The following is a 15,355-nucleotide window of genomic DNA, read 5'->3' on the forward strand; positions in this document are numbered from 1 at the left end:
CATCAATATAATTTATCAAGCTTATCTTTATAAAAGACCAAGATAAAAGGTAGTGGTGTCTGTGGTTGTAAAGACAAGGGCAAGAAAGGGAAATGTGAAGAAAAACAAAATCACATACTTCTTGTATAAATCGATGCCTTTATTGTACAATAATGAGCACCCTGAAGTTGATACATATACACAAGTTTACCACTGCAACTGTCAAGTATTTCCTACAATTTCAAATATTTCAGGGTAATAAGGTAGCCACTTACTAACATACCTAGCTTTCCTCAAGGTGTGAAAGAAAATTAAAATATTTCAGTTAGTTCAATTAAGATATTTCAGGCAAAATTTTCTTCCAGTTTTCAACCCCAATCTTGGAAATATGTATTCAGCTATGAGTGTAGTCCCACTGTATATGAGGTATCTAACATTAACCTACTCTTAAAAAGCAGTTCTCCTATCTCTCTCGTGCTAAAATATCTACTAAAGTAGCTGATACCCATTGACAAGGTCATTTGGATAAGTTTACCTAAGGATCAGGAAACACTCTCTTATGTATGACACAGAAAAATAACAAGCCAAAAGTAAATGTTCTTGCGTGCGAACATTAGAACTTTTACCAAAAAATGAGGGCTAAGTTGGATTCTGAAATTTGAGTACAGAGCTAACAGAAGATCAGGAGTGTTGTAGGAAGTGACATCAAACTTGGGGAACACCAGTGATCAGAGAGGCACTCACACAAGGTACAAATTATAAAGTCAAAGAAAATGGCACTGATAAAGATGTGATGTTATGTAACATTTTATTGTCATCAATCAAGTTAATTATCCATTAATAAAAATACTTATGAACTGAAATGCTGGCCTTTATTGGAAGAACACAGGATAAAAACTAAAAAAAAGGGAGACTTCTGTTTTCCCCACATTGATTTATTAAATACTATATTAAGATATGATATTGAGGTTTAAGTGTTTAAATCTGTATACAACTGTTCTGCCTTGCACTATTCCCAACACTGCTTATTGATCACAGCTGAACCAAGACACTGCATCACAGGAACCTTTAATCTGAGCCAGTTCATTATTTACTCACTCTCCCATGCCAGGCCAGTTCTGAAAAAAAACCAACTCTGTGAGATCTTGTGCGGTAAACTGGGCTTTATACACATCAAAACAGTCCAGGACAAACTCAGTTCCAAAGCGGTTTAAAGAAACAAGTTCCAGCACAGATTTGTATAAACCAGATACTGTGGCTAAGGCAGACGAATTCCCAAAATCCAGCGGGAGCGCAGGCAACATCATTGCTCTACAATGCACAGGATTTTGATTCAGAATCTCTTCCTTCTGTAGAACGTTATGCGTTACAAAGGAACAGGAAAGTAGCAATACAGCTAAATGGAAAGAGTGACAGGAGGAGCTCGCTAATTTATCTTTGGAATAAGCAGCGCATTAGCCACGGTTCTAGTCATGCTCTGATTAAGGAATAAACACCTCTCTGCTACACCCCTGCACACACCCAGCTACCCCCCGTGCTCCACCTCATCCCTCCTGCTTTACCCTTAGCCCGCATCCCTCATTTCCCCACACGCAGGGGAAGCAGGGAAACGCCGCGGGGGCACCGCTCTCCTCACGGCGGCCGCGCCACCCGCCCCCCTCGACGCGCACGCGCAGGGGCCGGCTCCCGCCCCGCGCTTCCCGGGACGCGGCGCCTGCCGGGATCTCTCGCCCCTCCTGCATGCGGGGAGGCGCCGGCCTGAGGGGGCGGCCCGGCCGCTGCCCGCCCGGCTCGGCCTGAGCCCCCGATTTCGGCTCGGCCGGCGGCTCCCGCCCCCTTGAGCTGCAAGGTGAGGTTGGAGCCCGGCTGTCCGCGGCGCCATGGACAGCTTCCTGGAGGATTATGAGGAGGCGCCGGCGGTGGTAGTGGGGGGGAAGAGAAGAAGGAGGAGGAGGAGGAGGAGCCCCGCCACTCAGGCGGCCTTGCAGCCGCTCCTGCACCTGCCCTTCCTGCCGCCGCAGCCGGGTAAGGGCGGAGCCTTTGTGCGTTCTCTTTGTGAACTCCTTCGTACTGCCCTGGGAATGGTGGCAGAGTTTCAGCTTCTATCCGCCAAACCGTCTGCTAGCGCTGGGAAAGAGGTTTGAAATAACCGTAGTTATTTTGTGAGCCGGCGGTGTGCCCTTGCGGGCAGCAAGGCCCATGGTATCATCGGGATGAGCAGTGCCAGCAGGTCGAGGGAGGTGATCGTGCCCCTCTACTTAGCCCTGGTGAGGCACATCTGGAGTGTTGTGCCCATTTCTGGGCTTCTAAAGGCAGGAGAAACATGGAGCTCCTAGAGAGAGTCCAGCGGAGGGCACCAAGGATGAATCGGGGTCTGGAGCACCTCTTAGGAGAGACTGAGGGAGCTGGGCCTCTTTAGTGTGAAGATCGAGAGGGGATTTCATTAATGCATGTAAATATTTCAAAGAGAAGTGCTAAGGGGACGATGCCAGACTTTTCAGTGGTGCCCAGCAGCAGGACATGGTGCAGTGGCCATAAACTAAAGCACAAGAAGTTTCACCTCAGCATGAAGGAGATCTTTACATTGAGGGTGGCAGAGCACTGGAACAGCTCCCCATGGAGTTTGTGGAGTCTCCCTCTCTGGAGACTTTTTCACATCCCACCTGAACACCTTCCTGTGTCACCTGCTCCAGGTGACTCTGCCTTGGCAGCTTGTTGGACTGGATAATCTCCAGAGGTCCCTTCTAACTCTGATGGTTCTGTGATTACCTGACTTAGCCACTGTTTGATGGCTAAGTCCTCTACCTACAGCATCCAGATAGGAGATGTCTTGGTGAGCTCTTCATGTGCCTTGCAGGTGGCTTTTTCTGGATGAGAATTGTAGGGTCATGCAGCTAAATATAATACATACACATAAAGCTGTGAGCTTTAAACACACTTCATAGGAATGAAGTTTCAGTTTCACGCTGGTTTCAGAATAAATTCAACTGCTATTGATGTAAAAAGATCAAGAGCTCTCTTTGCAGCCTTGTACTCAAATGAGAATAGTTCTCTATGTTTATCTTTGTGTGAATTGTTTAGCCTTTGGTACTGGAACAAGTCTGTTGTGTGCATGCAAATATGGCAGCACTGTGGCATCACAAACTTGGGTGATGACTAATAAGTGAAGAGAGTAGTCCCCAAAATATGACAAAATGTACTGTGAAGTTATCAAAGCACCATGGCTCCCTGATTCTAGTAGGGCAGTAGTGTAACATAATTGGCTATTCACTGTTTCAAGTGAATGGAAATTTCAAGCACAGCTATGTGCTGCTTATGGAAAATGTCATTCCATATCACATTTCCAGCTTGTCCCATAGTCTTGCTTCCCTGTTTATCTTCCAAACCACAGAGCTTAATATGACTTTCTATAGTGTCCATACAAAAAAGACGCTGAAAGGGAGAGCATGTGGCTATCTGAATAAGGGCTGTGACTGCTGTGGGCTCAGTTGATTATTTTTTGTTTATTTGGTTGGGTTTTTTTGTTGTTTACTTAGTATCTTCCAATGAACACAAGTCAAACTTCAAGAAGAGCAAGGAAGCATGTTTAAGTTACATTCAGGATGCCTTGCTCCAAAAGCAGTGGAAAAGGGCTGCAGAGTTCCTGACCTGCTATGTTGAGTCACTAGAGAAGGACTATTCCAGAGAACACATAGGTCCATCAGAGGTAAGCCCTTGTTCCTTATCCGAGTTCTTTTGCAGTTGAAAAAGTACTTGCAAAGCAGCATCCATATACTTCAGGACCAACATCTGTCTTAATTAGCTAATCACAGGCTTGATTTTTTTTTTTTTAATAGATCCTTGTCACAACAGAAGAAGACTTGGCTTGGTATAAGTTCACTCTATCAGCAGTGTATCTGTGAAAAATCAAAGTAGTCCTCGGAAATGGGAAAGCAATAAATGTATTTGGTTCTGGCATGTGTCAGTCAGAATCTGTTTGCAAATTGGCATCTTATTTAGGTTGTTACCAGCTTTTTCAGTAGCTGCAAAACTCCTTGCAGGTGTTTAGATGGAAGCAGGTGGAAGGAAAAGGATCGGAGTTTTAAATCAATGGAGTACTTGAGTATGGCTAGCTTGCAGACTTTGGAAACAAGTGCATGCAGTTGGGGAGCTACATCAAATTGGAAATAATCTTTGCTATTAAGTTGAACGAGTTTTGTATACCTGGTGTCTTAGTGGGGTCATGTCCAAAAAAGAACACAACTTTCCAGTGAGGAGAGGAAGAACCCTCTGGCATACAGTTTTCATAAACTCTTCTTGAGTGCTGCATTTATATTGAGCAATTCTGAACCACTGAATGACTCTAAAAGTCCTACTGGATGAGTAGGTAGGTTACTATAGGAGTAGATAATGCTTTGTAGTATTTTTTATTTGCAGCTCAAATGTACATTTTTCATGTCCTTCAGTCACTATAAGTTTAGTAAGACTCTATGTGATGTCTGTTGCCATTTTTGTACTTTGGTTTTGATTTTCTTTCTCCCTGATAATAGATGATTTGGAGAATAGGAACTGAAATTTTGTGGCATCATTCCCAAAGCAGGATGAAAGAGTTCAGCTGTTTCATGGAACAGATGAAAACTTTAGGAGTAAAAAGGTACTTGAAGGTGAGTGTACTTAAAGCAGCCCTGATGATTTTTCACAGTTATCTGAACACTTACTTGAATATTAATTTCCAGATCTCTTTTGAAATATACTACTGACATTTAGTGTCAATAAAACTCAAACCCAACATTTGAATTACCAATTGCATGATATTTGGAGGTCATTTTATACCTAACCTTGTCTCATTTGGTCTGTATGTTTGATCACAGATGTATGTTCTCAGTCCTTAGAAGTGCTTAAAAATCCTTTAATCTTTTAATTTGAATTTGAACCAGTCAAATTAATTTTCATGCATGTCCCAATGACATGTAAATACAGGTAATTGCCTGCCAAGTTTTATTTTCAGTCTTTAATTTGACCACAGTGCTGCTGACTAAACATTTGTACTTAAATTTTGCCTCATTACCCTCTCACTTTTTGAGGAGCTAATCTGATTATAAAACTGTATGTTGTGCACACCTGTGTCACACAGCTGTGGGGGGTTTTTTAATGTTTTTTTTTTCCTCTGGTGGCTCATTCAAACCTATATTGTTGGTTTCCTTGGCTGTTGCACTTGGAATGGTGCTTCTTTTATTCTGCTTTTAAAGGTCTTCAAAAGAAGTTCCATACAAGAGTTTTCTGGAGCTAACTGAAGGTTTAGGCTTTTATCTTATGATGCCAAATCAACATGGTAGGGTGGAAGGACATTCCTCTTTCAGGTGCTCTGAAAAATAAGCAAATGCAGCCCAGCTGGGTTTCCTCAGGTGATTTTTAGATCTTCTAAAATAGGTACAGCACATGTTAAAGACAAGCAGGTTTTTGAGACAACACAAATAATTTAAATTCTTCATTACGTGTCTTGGCAATATTTTTTATGCATGTCAGCAAGTCTCCTCTTTCTCTGCACATGTGTGTAGAACTTTGCTGTATTGCTTAGAATCTCTACATTTGAGTGTGGAATGCTGTGTTTTGGACTGTTTGGGTTGTAGGTCTGCTTGGAGCATGTCTTCCATCTCCTCTGTAATGGGCAAATAGATGAAGCCTACCAGAACCTGTCCCTGGCAGAAAGCTGGAGGTTTGGAGAGCAAACAGCCATTCAGGATAAGGAAATTAAGCTGATTCAGGCTTACAGGGGACTCTTGGACTACTGTAGCTGGTCTAAGCAGAAGAAAATCCTGTTAGAACATGGTAAGTGCTTTTTGGATTGAGCTGTATCTTCAGCTTGCTCATGCAGATGCCATGGTTTGCAATGACGCCTTTTCCTTTACCACACTTCAGTGTGTGATGGTGTGGCTGGTACAGAATTCTCTATCAGCAGTGATGGTAGTGCCAAAATAGCACTTTCTGAAGTGCCCTGAATTGCTGTTCTGAAACTCTTTCTCCCCATGTCCAGCCAGCATCACCTAAAATAATGATCAAAGGAATGCATTCCCTTGATGCAGTGGTTTAATAGGTGTGCAAGTGCATGATTGCTGCTGGAATGTTGAGTGATAGCAAAACCCTCAACACTTGTGTTTGAATTTCAGTTTCCTTCAAGATGTGGAAGTTGCTACATGTGTCACATCTGGTTCTGTATATACCTACTGGCAGTGTTTTATCACTTGAACTAGATATTTGTTTCTCTGAAAACCAGATGTTGAATTTGGCTTATGGACCTTGTGCTGGTAGCATCTTCTCTTGGCATCCTACTCATTGTGCTCCATAAGTTGAAATTGATTATAAATTTGAATGAGGAACAGTGAAAATGTCTTGTTTCAGTACTGAGGAGTCTTTTCTTAAAAGCTTTCTGGCTGAACTCCTTGCTTAGCAAAATGTGATCACCCCTAAGATGCAGCACTTCATGATCCCTGTGCTTGGCAATGTTTATAACTTTGTGACCTCCTTTTGTGTTTTGGTAGGTGAGGATGGATTTGCAGACTTGGCTGTTGAGCAGGAAATGCACAGTTACTTCCGGAAGGCAGCAGTGAACTTGAAGGAGATTATTAAAATACCTGGAGTCTGGGATGTCTTTGTGAAATGCTATGTGGATGTAAGGGCATGTTTTACAGATGGCTTTCACTTGTGTTTCCCTGTCTAATTTTCATTAAGATGCCCATATGCAGATTATTTTCTGTGAGTGTGAGTGAAAACAAAGTATTTCAAACACAACACATTTCTATGTGCACATCATGGGCTTTGATGTAGAGCGCAGCGTACTCCTGGTAGAGCTGCAGAGACTGAGCACAGTACAAAAAGAACTTTTATCTGTTCATTGTCAAGAAAAGGAAGTAGACAGCTTACATGTTTTGTTTTTGTGGGGCTGCAAAAATTGGAGCATAGCTGCTTTAGTTCAAATTCCTGAAAACACTTTGATTTTTGGCAGGGCAGTGTTATCTCTGGATAGATTAAATGTTAGAGATGCCAAATATGCATCCTCTCTGTTCTGGTTTGGGTTTTTAAATACCTGTTTAGGATTTGTAACCAAGAATTAGTAATTTTTAAGAGATCTTTTACTTTTTGTGAACACTGATAAGATCTGACTTCTCCAAGCATGTGTCTTGATTTGGAAAGACAAGAGTCTGCTAAGGAAGGCAAGACCCTCCTCTGAAATGGAAAGTGTAAACTCCTTCTCTCTGAATTGTTATAAATTTGAAATTAAAGGGGGTTCTCAGGCAAAGATATGGGAGCAGGAATAACAGTTCTTTATTAGGGAAGATAATAAAAATAAAATAAACAATGTGGTAAATAAAAACAACACTGACAGAGTGAGAATACAACCTGACACCCTGTGGGTCAGGGTGTTGGTAGCAGTCCAGTTGGAATTGTGGCTGCAGTCCTGGAGTAGCAGATGTGGTTCTGTTGGAGCAGTGATCCTGTAGCAGGGTGTAGTCTTCCTCTGAAGATTGGAAGTGGAAGAGGCATCTGTTCCTCTGGTAATCCAGTGGAAAGGCTGTTCTGTTGTCCCAGAATCTCAGATTATATCTAGTTAGGAATGGTTGGCTCCTCCCTCTGGGCGGAGCATCTCACAATGCTGTAATTTTATCAGTCATGCAGTGACAGTCAATGGCCCATTAACAGAAGATATCTCTCTGGAGGGAGGATGGGTTGTGGAAGAGATAAGGAAAACTGCCTAATTAACAGAAGATAACTGCCACACCTCTAACACATGGCAAATAGAATACACATTGCTTGGCAATCTAGGATGTTTTAAGAATTTTCCTTGGTGCTGGCATCTGCCAAGTTCTGTCTCTAGAGATATGGCAGGTGCCTTCAGCATCTCTTTCCAGTGAGCAAGGGATGATAATCCTTTGACAATTAAGTAGGTGTTAAGGCATTTTCTCCCAGAGTAGCTTCTATGTGTGAATTCTTGTCTCTCTGTCCCAAGAGTAGCCAGTAAAATTAAGATGGGCAGGTATGTAATTATTTAATATGCATTATCTAATACACTGCACTCATATACAGACTGTGCTACTGGATGGCTCTGTGGCAGTTTAGAATTAATTGTAAGAGTTTGGTTCCCTGTATCTGCCAAACTAATGACAGACTTAACTTCTAGTTGCTGGAGTTCTATGGAGAGTACAATGAGGCCCGCCAAGTGTTAAATGAATATGCCTACAACTCAAAGTTCCCTGCTAACCCCAATGCCCATGTCTACCTCTATCAGTTCCTCAAGAGGCAGGGTGAATCAAAGAAATCCCTCCTATCTGCACTAAAGGTAGGTATCCCCTAGGAGATACAGTCTGTGTCAGTCATGGGGTGGTCTGACAACTTGCTTGAGCTCTGTAACATTATTTATCCTATTGTATTCTTTGTGGGAAGTAGAGGGTTAGAGGGAAGTTAGTGGGAGGGAGCAGAATCCTTAACTGTCCTTAAATTCCAGTTCTTGTTTTGCCTTTGACTGGTACATCATATCACTTAAAGGCGGTAAGCAAGCTCAGAGAACATGTTCACATGGTTCAGCAGTCTGTATCAGCAGACTTGTGCATAGCATGCATTGATTTCTCTTACAGTTTGATCTTGACAATATATACAAATCATTAAATGCCTTCTCTTTCACCTATTGATCCTATCTAGCAATTAGTTTCTTTGCTTGTTTTCAATGAGCTGTTCATTAAAGCTAAAAGTTAATATTCTGCTGGTTGTTGGCAGACAAGACCTTGTTGGGTTAAGCTTTTAAATTCCTGCTTTCCTTCCCCTCGGTACTCCTTGCAAACCATGCTTTGCCACTTGATGGCACTAATGTGCTCTTGTTAGTGCAAGTGTTGTTTAAAAACAGGTTTGTAAGGCTGTTTTGTTTGTTTTAGGTTTTGAAACTGTAGCAGATTTGCATGAAATTCTCCTCTGCATTTTAGCAGTGGCTTTAGGCATGAGTCTCTTAGAAAACAGATAAATCATAGAAATTGTTTGATAAGTCCAGAAACTGATCCAATGCACAGAGTAGTGTACAGGGAAGCTAGAACTGTCCTAGGCAGAAAATTACATTTTGCCTTCAAAAAAGGGGACACTGGATATGGATTTGGGCTGCTCCTTCAGAACGTTGTATTTGCCACAAGCAGTGTTTGTCAGCAGCCATCAAGGTATTTCAGCAATGGTGTCACAGAGCAGTGCCACAAATGTGCAAGAAGGACCTAGAGATCCATTCTTTATATCAAAGCGCCAAAGTACCAGAATTGCTTAATTTTCTGAGCTAGCAGCACCCAAAGCTCTGAAGCCTGTGCTTTTCTTGGTCAGGTAAAAGTCATCAAAAGTTTGCACATTAAAATAAGCTATCTGGGTTTTGTCTTTTATTTTTCAGATCTTGCATGATATTGTTCCTTCTCATGAACTAATGATAGATTTTAATACCATGCTTCAAAAATCAAGTAAGTCTTTATCTTTGTTCATTTCATTTATGGTAATTTCAGAAAACTATTCTGGATTATCCTACAGCCTTCTTTCTGCTTTTGAAATTAGTTTTGTTTCTTAAGAAATAGTCCCAAAAAAACAACTCAAATGCCATCTTTTCAGTCACCATAACCTCTTAAGATGGATGTATGAGCAGTCATTTACAAACTTGTGTAAACAAATGCCTTTTTTTATTTTAAAGGCTGAGCAAAGCAAGCAGTTTTAAGGCACAGGGAGAACCTCAAAAACAGCTTAATTCTTTTTTTTAGGTACCCTACTCCAAATTCCAAGGTCTTAATTCCATTTTTGAAATCTCTATTTTATTTATTCTTTTCTTTCTTGGAATGTATCTAATCTTTAGGTCATTGTTAATGATCAAACAACAAAATTTTCATTCTCTTTAAGGGAGCATTATCTTCAGGCTGGTAGAAGAGTCTTCTAATCTGAAGACTATTTTTTTTTTCCATGCTGATCAATTGTATTCCAAGCTGTCTGTCTTCTTGTGTCTTGGTATGTCTCAGCAGGTCAAGAGATTGGTGAAATGTACATGAATAAAGATTGTTCATTCTTCCGATATGATGAGGGTTAATGGCTTCAAACTGACAGGGGGAGGTTTAGAAGAGATTTTGGGAATAAATTCTTGATTATCAGGATGCCCCATCCCTGGAAGTGTTCAAGGCCAGGATGACTGGGGCTCTGAGCAACCTGCTCTTGTGGAAAGTGTCCCTGCCCATGGCAGGGGGTTGTAACTTCATGATTTTTAAGGTTTTCTCCAACTCAAACTGTGATTCTTCTTTGGGAGTGGGAAAAGGAGACCTTCTATCTGAAACCTCCCTTTTTCAGTTCATGTGTGGCACATTTGCCAACTTTTCGTAACTAATGAGAACAACCTGGAGTTTTTAGAGAAATTTATACCAATAAACATAACTTATGTTTAAAGTAGCGACGGGGGGGAAGAGTGGAGAATTGTATTTCACTTATGCCTTACTAAGGAGTTCATCCTGATCTGTGTAATTCATCAATCAGCCTCATCTTTTTCCAGAGAAAAGAAAAAAGCGTCAACTGGGCCTAGAAGTTATTTTTGCAGCCTTGGATTATGCTGGCTGGAAAGAAAATGCAAAAGCATGGAGCTGTTTGGCAAGACAGGTGAAACAAATTGTAATGTAAGTAGCTCTGATGCAATGTGTTGAAACAAATGTGTCAAGTCTCCACCTTTGGGCAGTGAACACAGTGACCCTCTGTGCTCTAAATTTGCCTTTATTTTTGCCTTTCATACACAACTTCAGAGTATCTTGGAATATACTGGGCAGTTTGATCACTGTATGGCAATGTCACTTCCCTGTTGTGGATAGTTTTATAGAATCCTAGAATGGTTTGAGTAGGAAGGGATCTGAAAGATCACCTTGTTCCAGCCCCCCTGCCATGGGCAGGGACAGCTCCCACTAAAACAGCGTAGTGGGCTGATCATGGCTGGATGCCAGGCACCCACCAAAGCTGCTCTATCCCTCCACTCTGCAACTGGATGGGGAGAGAAAACATAAGTATTCATGGGTTGAGAGAAGGACAGGGAGAGACCACTCACCAAATACTATGTTGGGCAAGAAAGACCCAAGGCCTCACCATCAGAGTGAAAAACTTCTTCCTAATATTTAATCTAAACCTGTCCTTTTCCAGTTTAAAGCTGTTCCTCCTTGTCCTGTCTCTACCTTCCCTTGCAAAATCTCCCTCTTTGTGTTTCTTGCAGGTTCCCTCGAGGGGCTGGAAAGAGTTTGTGTTGCTGAAATGCTTGGTTTAAGGGCATTATTGCCTAACAGTAATAACTGTTGGGGATGAGTTAGTCTTTGAGTGTGCCTGGAGTAACACAAACCTTTCATAAGGACAAAGCAACCTCTTCATACTACTCATTTGTTGACCAACCTGGAGAAACATCCATATTACTATTGACAAGCTGGCAGACAAGTGAAAGGCTTGCTTAATTTCCAACCATAATCTGTGCTATTGCCAAGGCTTAATAAAACTGCTAGAGTTAACTTCCATCCTCACAAGTGTTGCCAGGGATTAAAAAAGAATTGTTAGTTTTATATAAAAATGCTTGTGTTAGTGTTTTGGTATAAAGTCAATGTGTCTATGTTGGCAATTTAGGAGATTTGTAGCAAGCTGATTATAACATTCACTGTCTCCTAATAATCTTTCCATTACATTTTAACCTCTTCTGTAATTTGTTTAACCTTTTTCCAGCTCTGAGAAGCATCTTGACTGGATCAAGCAAGAGTGGAGCTCCAGGAAGGACTGGTGGCCAGACTTCCATTTTAGCCGTTACTTGGCAAAAAGGAATTGGCAGGAAAATAAAAGCCTTTCACATGAAAAAGCTCTGGTGGCTGGAATTCTACTGGGAAAGGGTAGAATTTTTTTTTTTTTTTTTCACTTCATAGAACAGAAATAATGTCTACTTCTAGCCCTAGTGACATGGGATGCAGCTGATCTGCTGCCTGGAAGAAATACAGTTTCTTTCTTTTTAAAAAGATTCTTATCTTTGAAGCTGAACATGAAAGGTATTCAAGTTAGTTTGGTATTTAACAATGAGGCAGCTGGTCTTATTGTGGCTTAGAATTCAGTTTTATCTAGCTTTGTTGAGCAGCCACAATACTATTTGTCTTCTCTGACCTCCAAACCATAACTCCAAAATGCACAACGCCCTCCTTGGGAATATTGTGAGGACTGCAGGCAGTTTGCTTCCTAGATGCCAGCCTGGGCAGTGTCTCAGCAATACTGGGTGTCAGCTGGTCATTAGGGACCGTGGGTATGTTGTAATGAAGGAAGGAGGAGGGAGAGTCTGAATGGAAAACATCATCAGTTTGGTAAGAAGGTGAATATCATTATCTCTTTAGTAGCATTATTTGAAATGCTGCCAAAATAAGGGGAGGATCAGGCCAAGAATCAGCTGCTAAATTGAGAATGGGAATATGGTGTGGAGACAATGGCTTGTAGACTGGTTTGAACTTCTGGTGGGTGGGCAACATGTTCATTGTCAACTTTTCTATAACTTCTGCACTTCATAGAACAACTTCTCATAGAACAAACAGAGCTTCATGTTGGAAGCCCTTTGGATATTTTTTGTTTTGCTTTCAGTAGGATCAGATATCTCCCTTTTATTTCCAGATGGCAAAAAGCATTCTAGTTCAGATTTTCTTGAATGAAGTTTCAGTACTTACTGACTTAATGTGAGCTTCTGTTTTCATTATCTAGCATAATACATTAATGTATGATATCAGTGCTGCTTTACACTCTTGAAATTTTACTTTCTGATCTAATTTGCAGAGCAAAAATGAAAGAGAAAACAGTATTGTGCAAGATAACAGGCATTTAGATACATGTAGAATGTTTACTGGGCTAAATGCGGATAGATTATTAAATGCTGCAGTTACGTCTGTAATGAGCATGTCTTGGATTTTAATACCTTTAATTACTGAAAAGTTTCTTAGCTGTTTGCATATTATTTAAACAATGAAAGCATTTTGTATTTGCTTGTATCATGGTGTAACTTAGTGTTGGTTTTTTTCATCCTTAGATTGCAAATACTTCAAATATGTATCACACCAAGGCTGCAAAGCTCAGCTGAAAAGGTTTCGGATGCTGAAGAAGTTTGTGACTAGGCACAATCCTGTCTACCTGAGAATATCTGGTCCTCCAGATTGCTCTGTTCAGCGTTGATGAGAAGGTTTACTTAAGGTTCTTGGTACTTTTTCCTCTCTGTAAAACTGACTTTTGTGTTGGTGGTACTCCAGAACCTTTAGGCAGACCCTATTGACTCAGTACTAGACTTTTTAAAAATATATTTATGTAAAACCACTTTGGTTGGTATTTATTTTATAATAAAATGAATATAAATCAAGTGATAATGTCTGAAGAAAGAATTACAGAAAGAATTTCTGTAATGTTACTCTAATATTTGTGTGAAATGCTAACAGTGTTGATTTCAAATACATCTTAAAAGAGCAGAGGCACAGAAATACTGAGAAATTCTCTACCTCCTGGAAGAGACTTTTTTTTGCAGTCATGCCCATGAGTTGAAATATGCAGTGTTGCTGTGTTTGGAAAGCAAATGTTCATGTGTTATCACAAACCAGAATTCCAGTTTCTTTGAAAACAACAACAAAATGGTTTCCAAATACTACTTCTGTTTTAATGCCGTATCTGTAGAATTCTGGAGGGTGAAGTGCTTGAACCTCCCTCTGGGATTTTGGTCTGGGTTCAGATGGGTCTTGTGAGAAGTGTCTTAAACATTAAGTGAAATACTTGCTGTAAGCGTGTTTTGTTAAAGACAATTACTCATCATTCCCAACCCTAGCTCTCGTTTACTTCTGACTCTCTAAGAGTGCTGCTTCCTCACTGTGAAATAGGGTGTGTAAGGTTGCACATGGGGGGTGAGGGGCAAGGAGACAGACACACGACTCACCCCCAACGTTCAATGTTCATGTGGCACAGAGGAAGTTTATTTTCCCAGGCTACCCTTGATAAAGACTTTTTAAAGGCCCAGTCTGGATATTCTCATTGGGCTGAACTCCATGCCCCATCAGGATCTGGCCAGTGAAATGCTTGCAGCTTCATAAGAGATCTGATTGGGAGAAGCCCCTGTCAGTTAGTCCTGGGACTTGGTAGCAAGCTCATATATGCCATCCGGTAACATATCACCCTTCTTTGTTTAATAAATTTTGTAATTTGTTTTCTGTTACTCATCTGCAAAGGCCCTTTACAAACAAAACAGCAACAGCATGGCCAAATTTGCATGGAAGCTGCAGCATTTCTGTTCAGAATGTGTTGGGGGAGAACTCAGGCCACAGGCACAATGCTTATGTGTTACAACTTATAAAAACAAAAACCCATTCAACCTTTAACCCATTTAACCCTTATAGAAAAGCCCAGCTATTAAAGACAACCTGTAACCCATTTATCTCTTGAGGAACCCAACACCCAGAAAACAACCCATAAACAAAAAAACAGTTGTAAACAGGAAAATAGTAAGCAATTCAAGTCCTTGTATTGACTATCTATGTGGTAGGTAGTCATTTGTAATCCATGGTTCTGTTGAAGAGACTGCAGAATGCTGTCCAATGTCCTCTACCTTGGATTTCTTAGGAGTATTGTACTGTTACATGACTTATTATAAAACATAAGCACATAACATCACCCAAAACTCAAAAAGGGGAGGTGTACCTTTCCCCCAACTTTTTTTCCACTTTTTTCTTTGTATAATAAGTAGAAATAGAAATAAAGCATGCATTTCTTGACAGCATTTGTTATGAACTAAAATTCTGTGAATTTTTTTTGTGAGAAAAAGTTACAAAAAGGCAGCCAAATCACTGTCCCTGCCAAAGTTCTGCGTGTTTTCTTATTGTAATCACGGGTCGTTGTAGCTAATGGCTCCTTTTGTATTAGCAGAGCCTTGCCCGAGGCTAAGGTGTACTTTTACCAGAAGGGTGAAGAGACCTGAGAGGGTGGGGGGGGTTATGCAAAGTGACTCCAGGACCAGCATGCTGTGGGAGAATACGGCTCCAAACGTACTGAGAAAACCCCAAAAACAACGAGCCACCTAAGAGTTGAGAGACTGGAGTGATGTCTGGACGTGAGGAGCCGAGTGCTGAGCCTGCAGAGATGCGGAACACCTTCGGAGTCCCTCTCGCCCTGAGCATGGGAGTCGTCCCCGGCAGTGAGACCGAGATGACTGGCCCGGGAGTGACAACATCGGACGGGGACATCACGCCCTAAAGGCTCCCATGAGGATGTGATTCCCCAGCTCTGCCCCTAGTGGACAAAGCTGTGCTTCTCCTCCTCCTCTGAGTCGCCCTGAGAGACACGATGGGAGACTGCAGCCCCGCCGAGCTGCCCAATCCTG

The 15,355-nt window shown here is 41.3% G+C and overlaps 1 protein-coding gene across 4 annotated transcripts; it reads left to right on the forward strand.

Moving 5' to 3' along the window:
- Window positions 1-1,662: 1,662 nt before the first annotated feature.
- Window positions 1,663-14,755, forward strand: TAF1A (TATA-box binding protein associated factor, RNA polymerase I subunit A). Of its 4 annotated transcripts, XM_005495358.4 has the most exons (10): window positions 1,666-2,004; window positions 3,516-3,685; window positions 4,509-4,622; window positions 5,589-5,787; window positions 6,498-6,628; window positions 8,135-8,293; window positions 9,374-9,440; window positions 10,505-10,625; window positions 11,701-11,861; window positions 13,031-14,755. In XM_005495358.4, exons 1-10 carry the CDS (start codon window positions 1,860-1,862, stop codon window positions 13,171-13,173), a joined length of 1,410 nt encoding a protein of 469 aa, XP_005495415.1. In that variant the 5' UTR covers window positions 1,666-1,859; the 3' UTR covers window positions 13,174-14,755. The 4 variants fall into 4 exon arrangements, with proteins under 4 accessions (XP_074393127.1, XP_074393126.1, XP_074393128.1 ...); XM_074537026.1 differs by lacking the exons at window positions 11,701-11,861; window positions 13,031-14,755 and adding an exon at window positions 11,207-11,666 and having other exon boundaries at window positions 1,663-2,004; window positions 10,489-10,625; XM_074537025.1 differs by lacking the exon at window positions 8,135-8,293 and having other exon boundaries at window positions 1,665-2,004.
- The last annotated feature ends 600 nt before the right edge of the window (window positions 14,756-15,355 follow it).

Source organism: Zonotrichia albicollis, chromosome 3 (genome assembly GCF_047830755.1).
Source record: "Zonotrichia albicollis isolate bZonAlb1 chromosome 3, bZonAlb1.hap1, whole genome shotgun sequence".
Taxonomy (NCBI): Eukaryota; Metazoa; Chordata; class Aves; order Passeriformes; family Passerellidae; genus Zonotrichia; species Zonotrichia albicollis.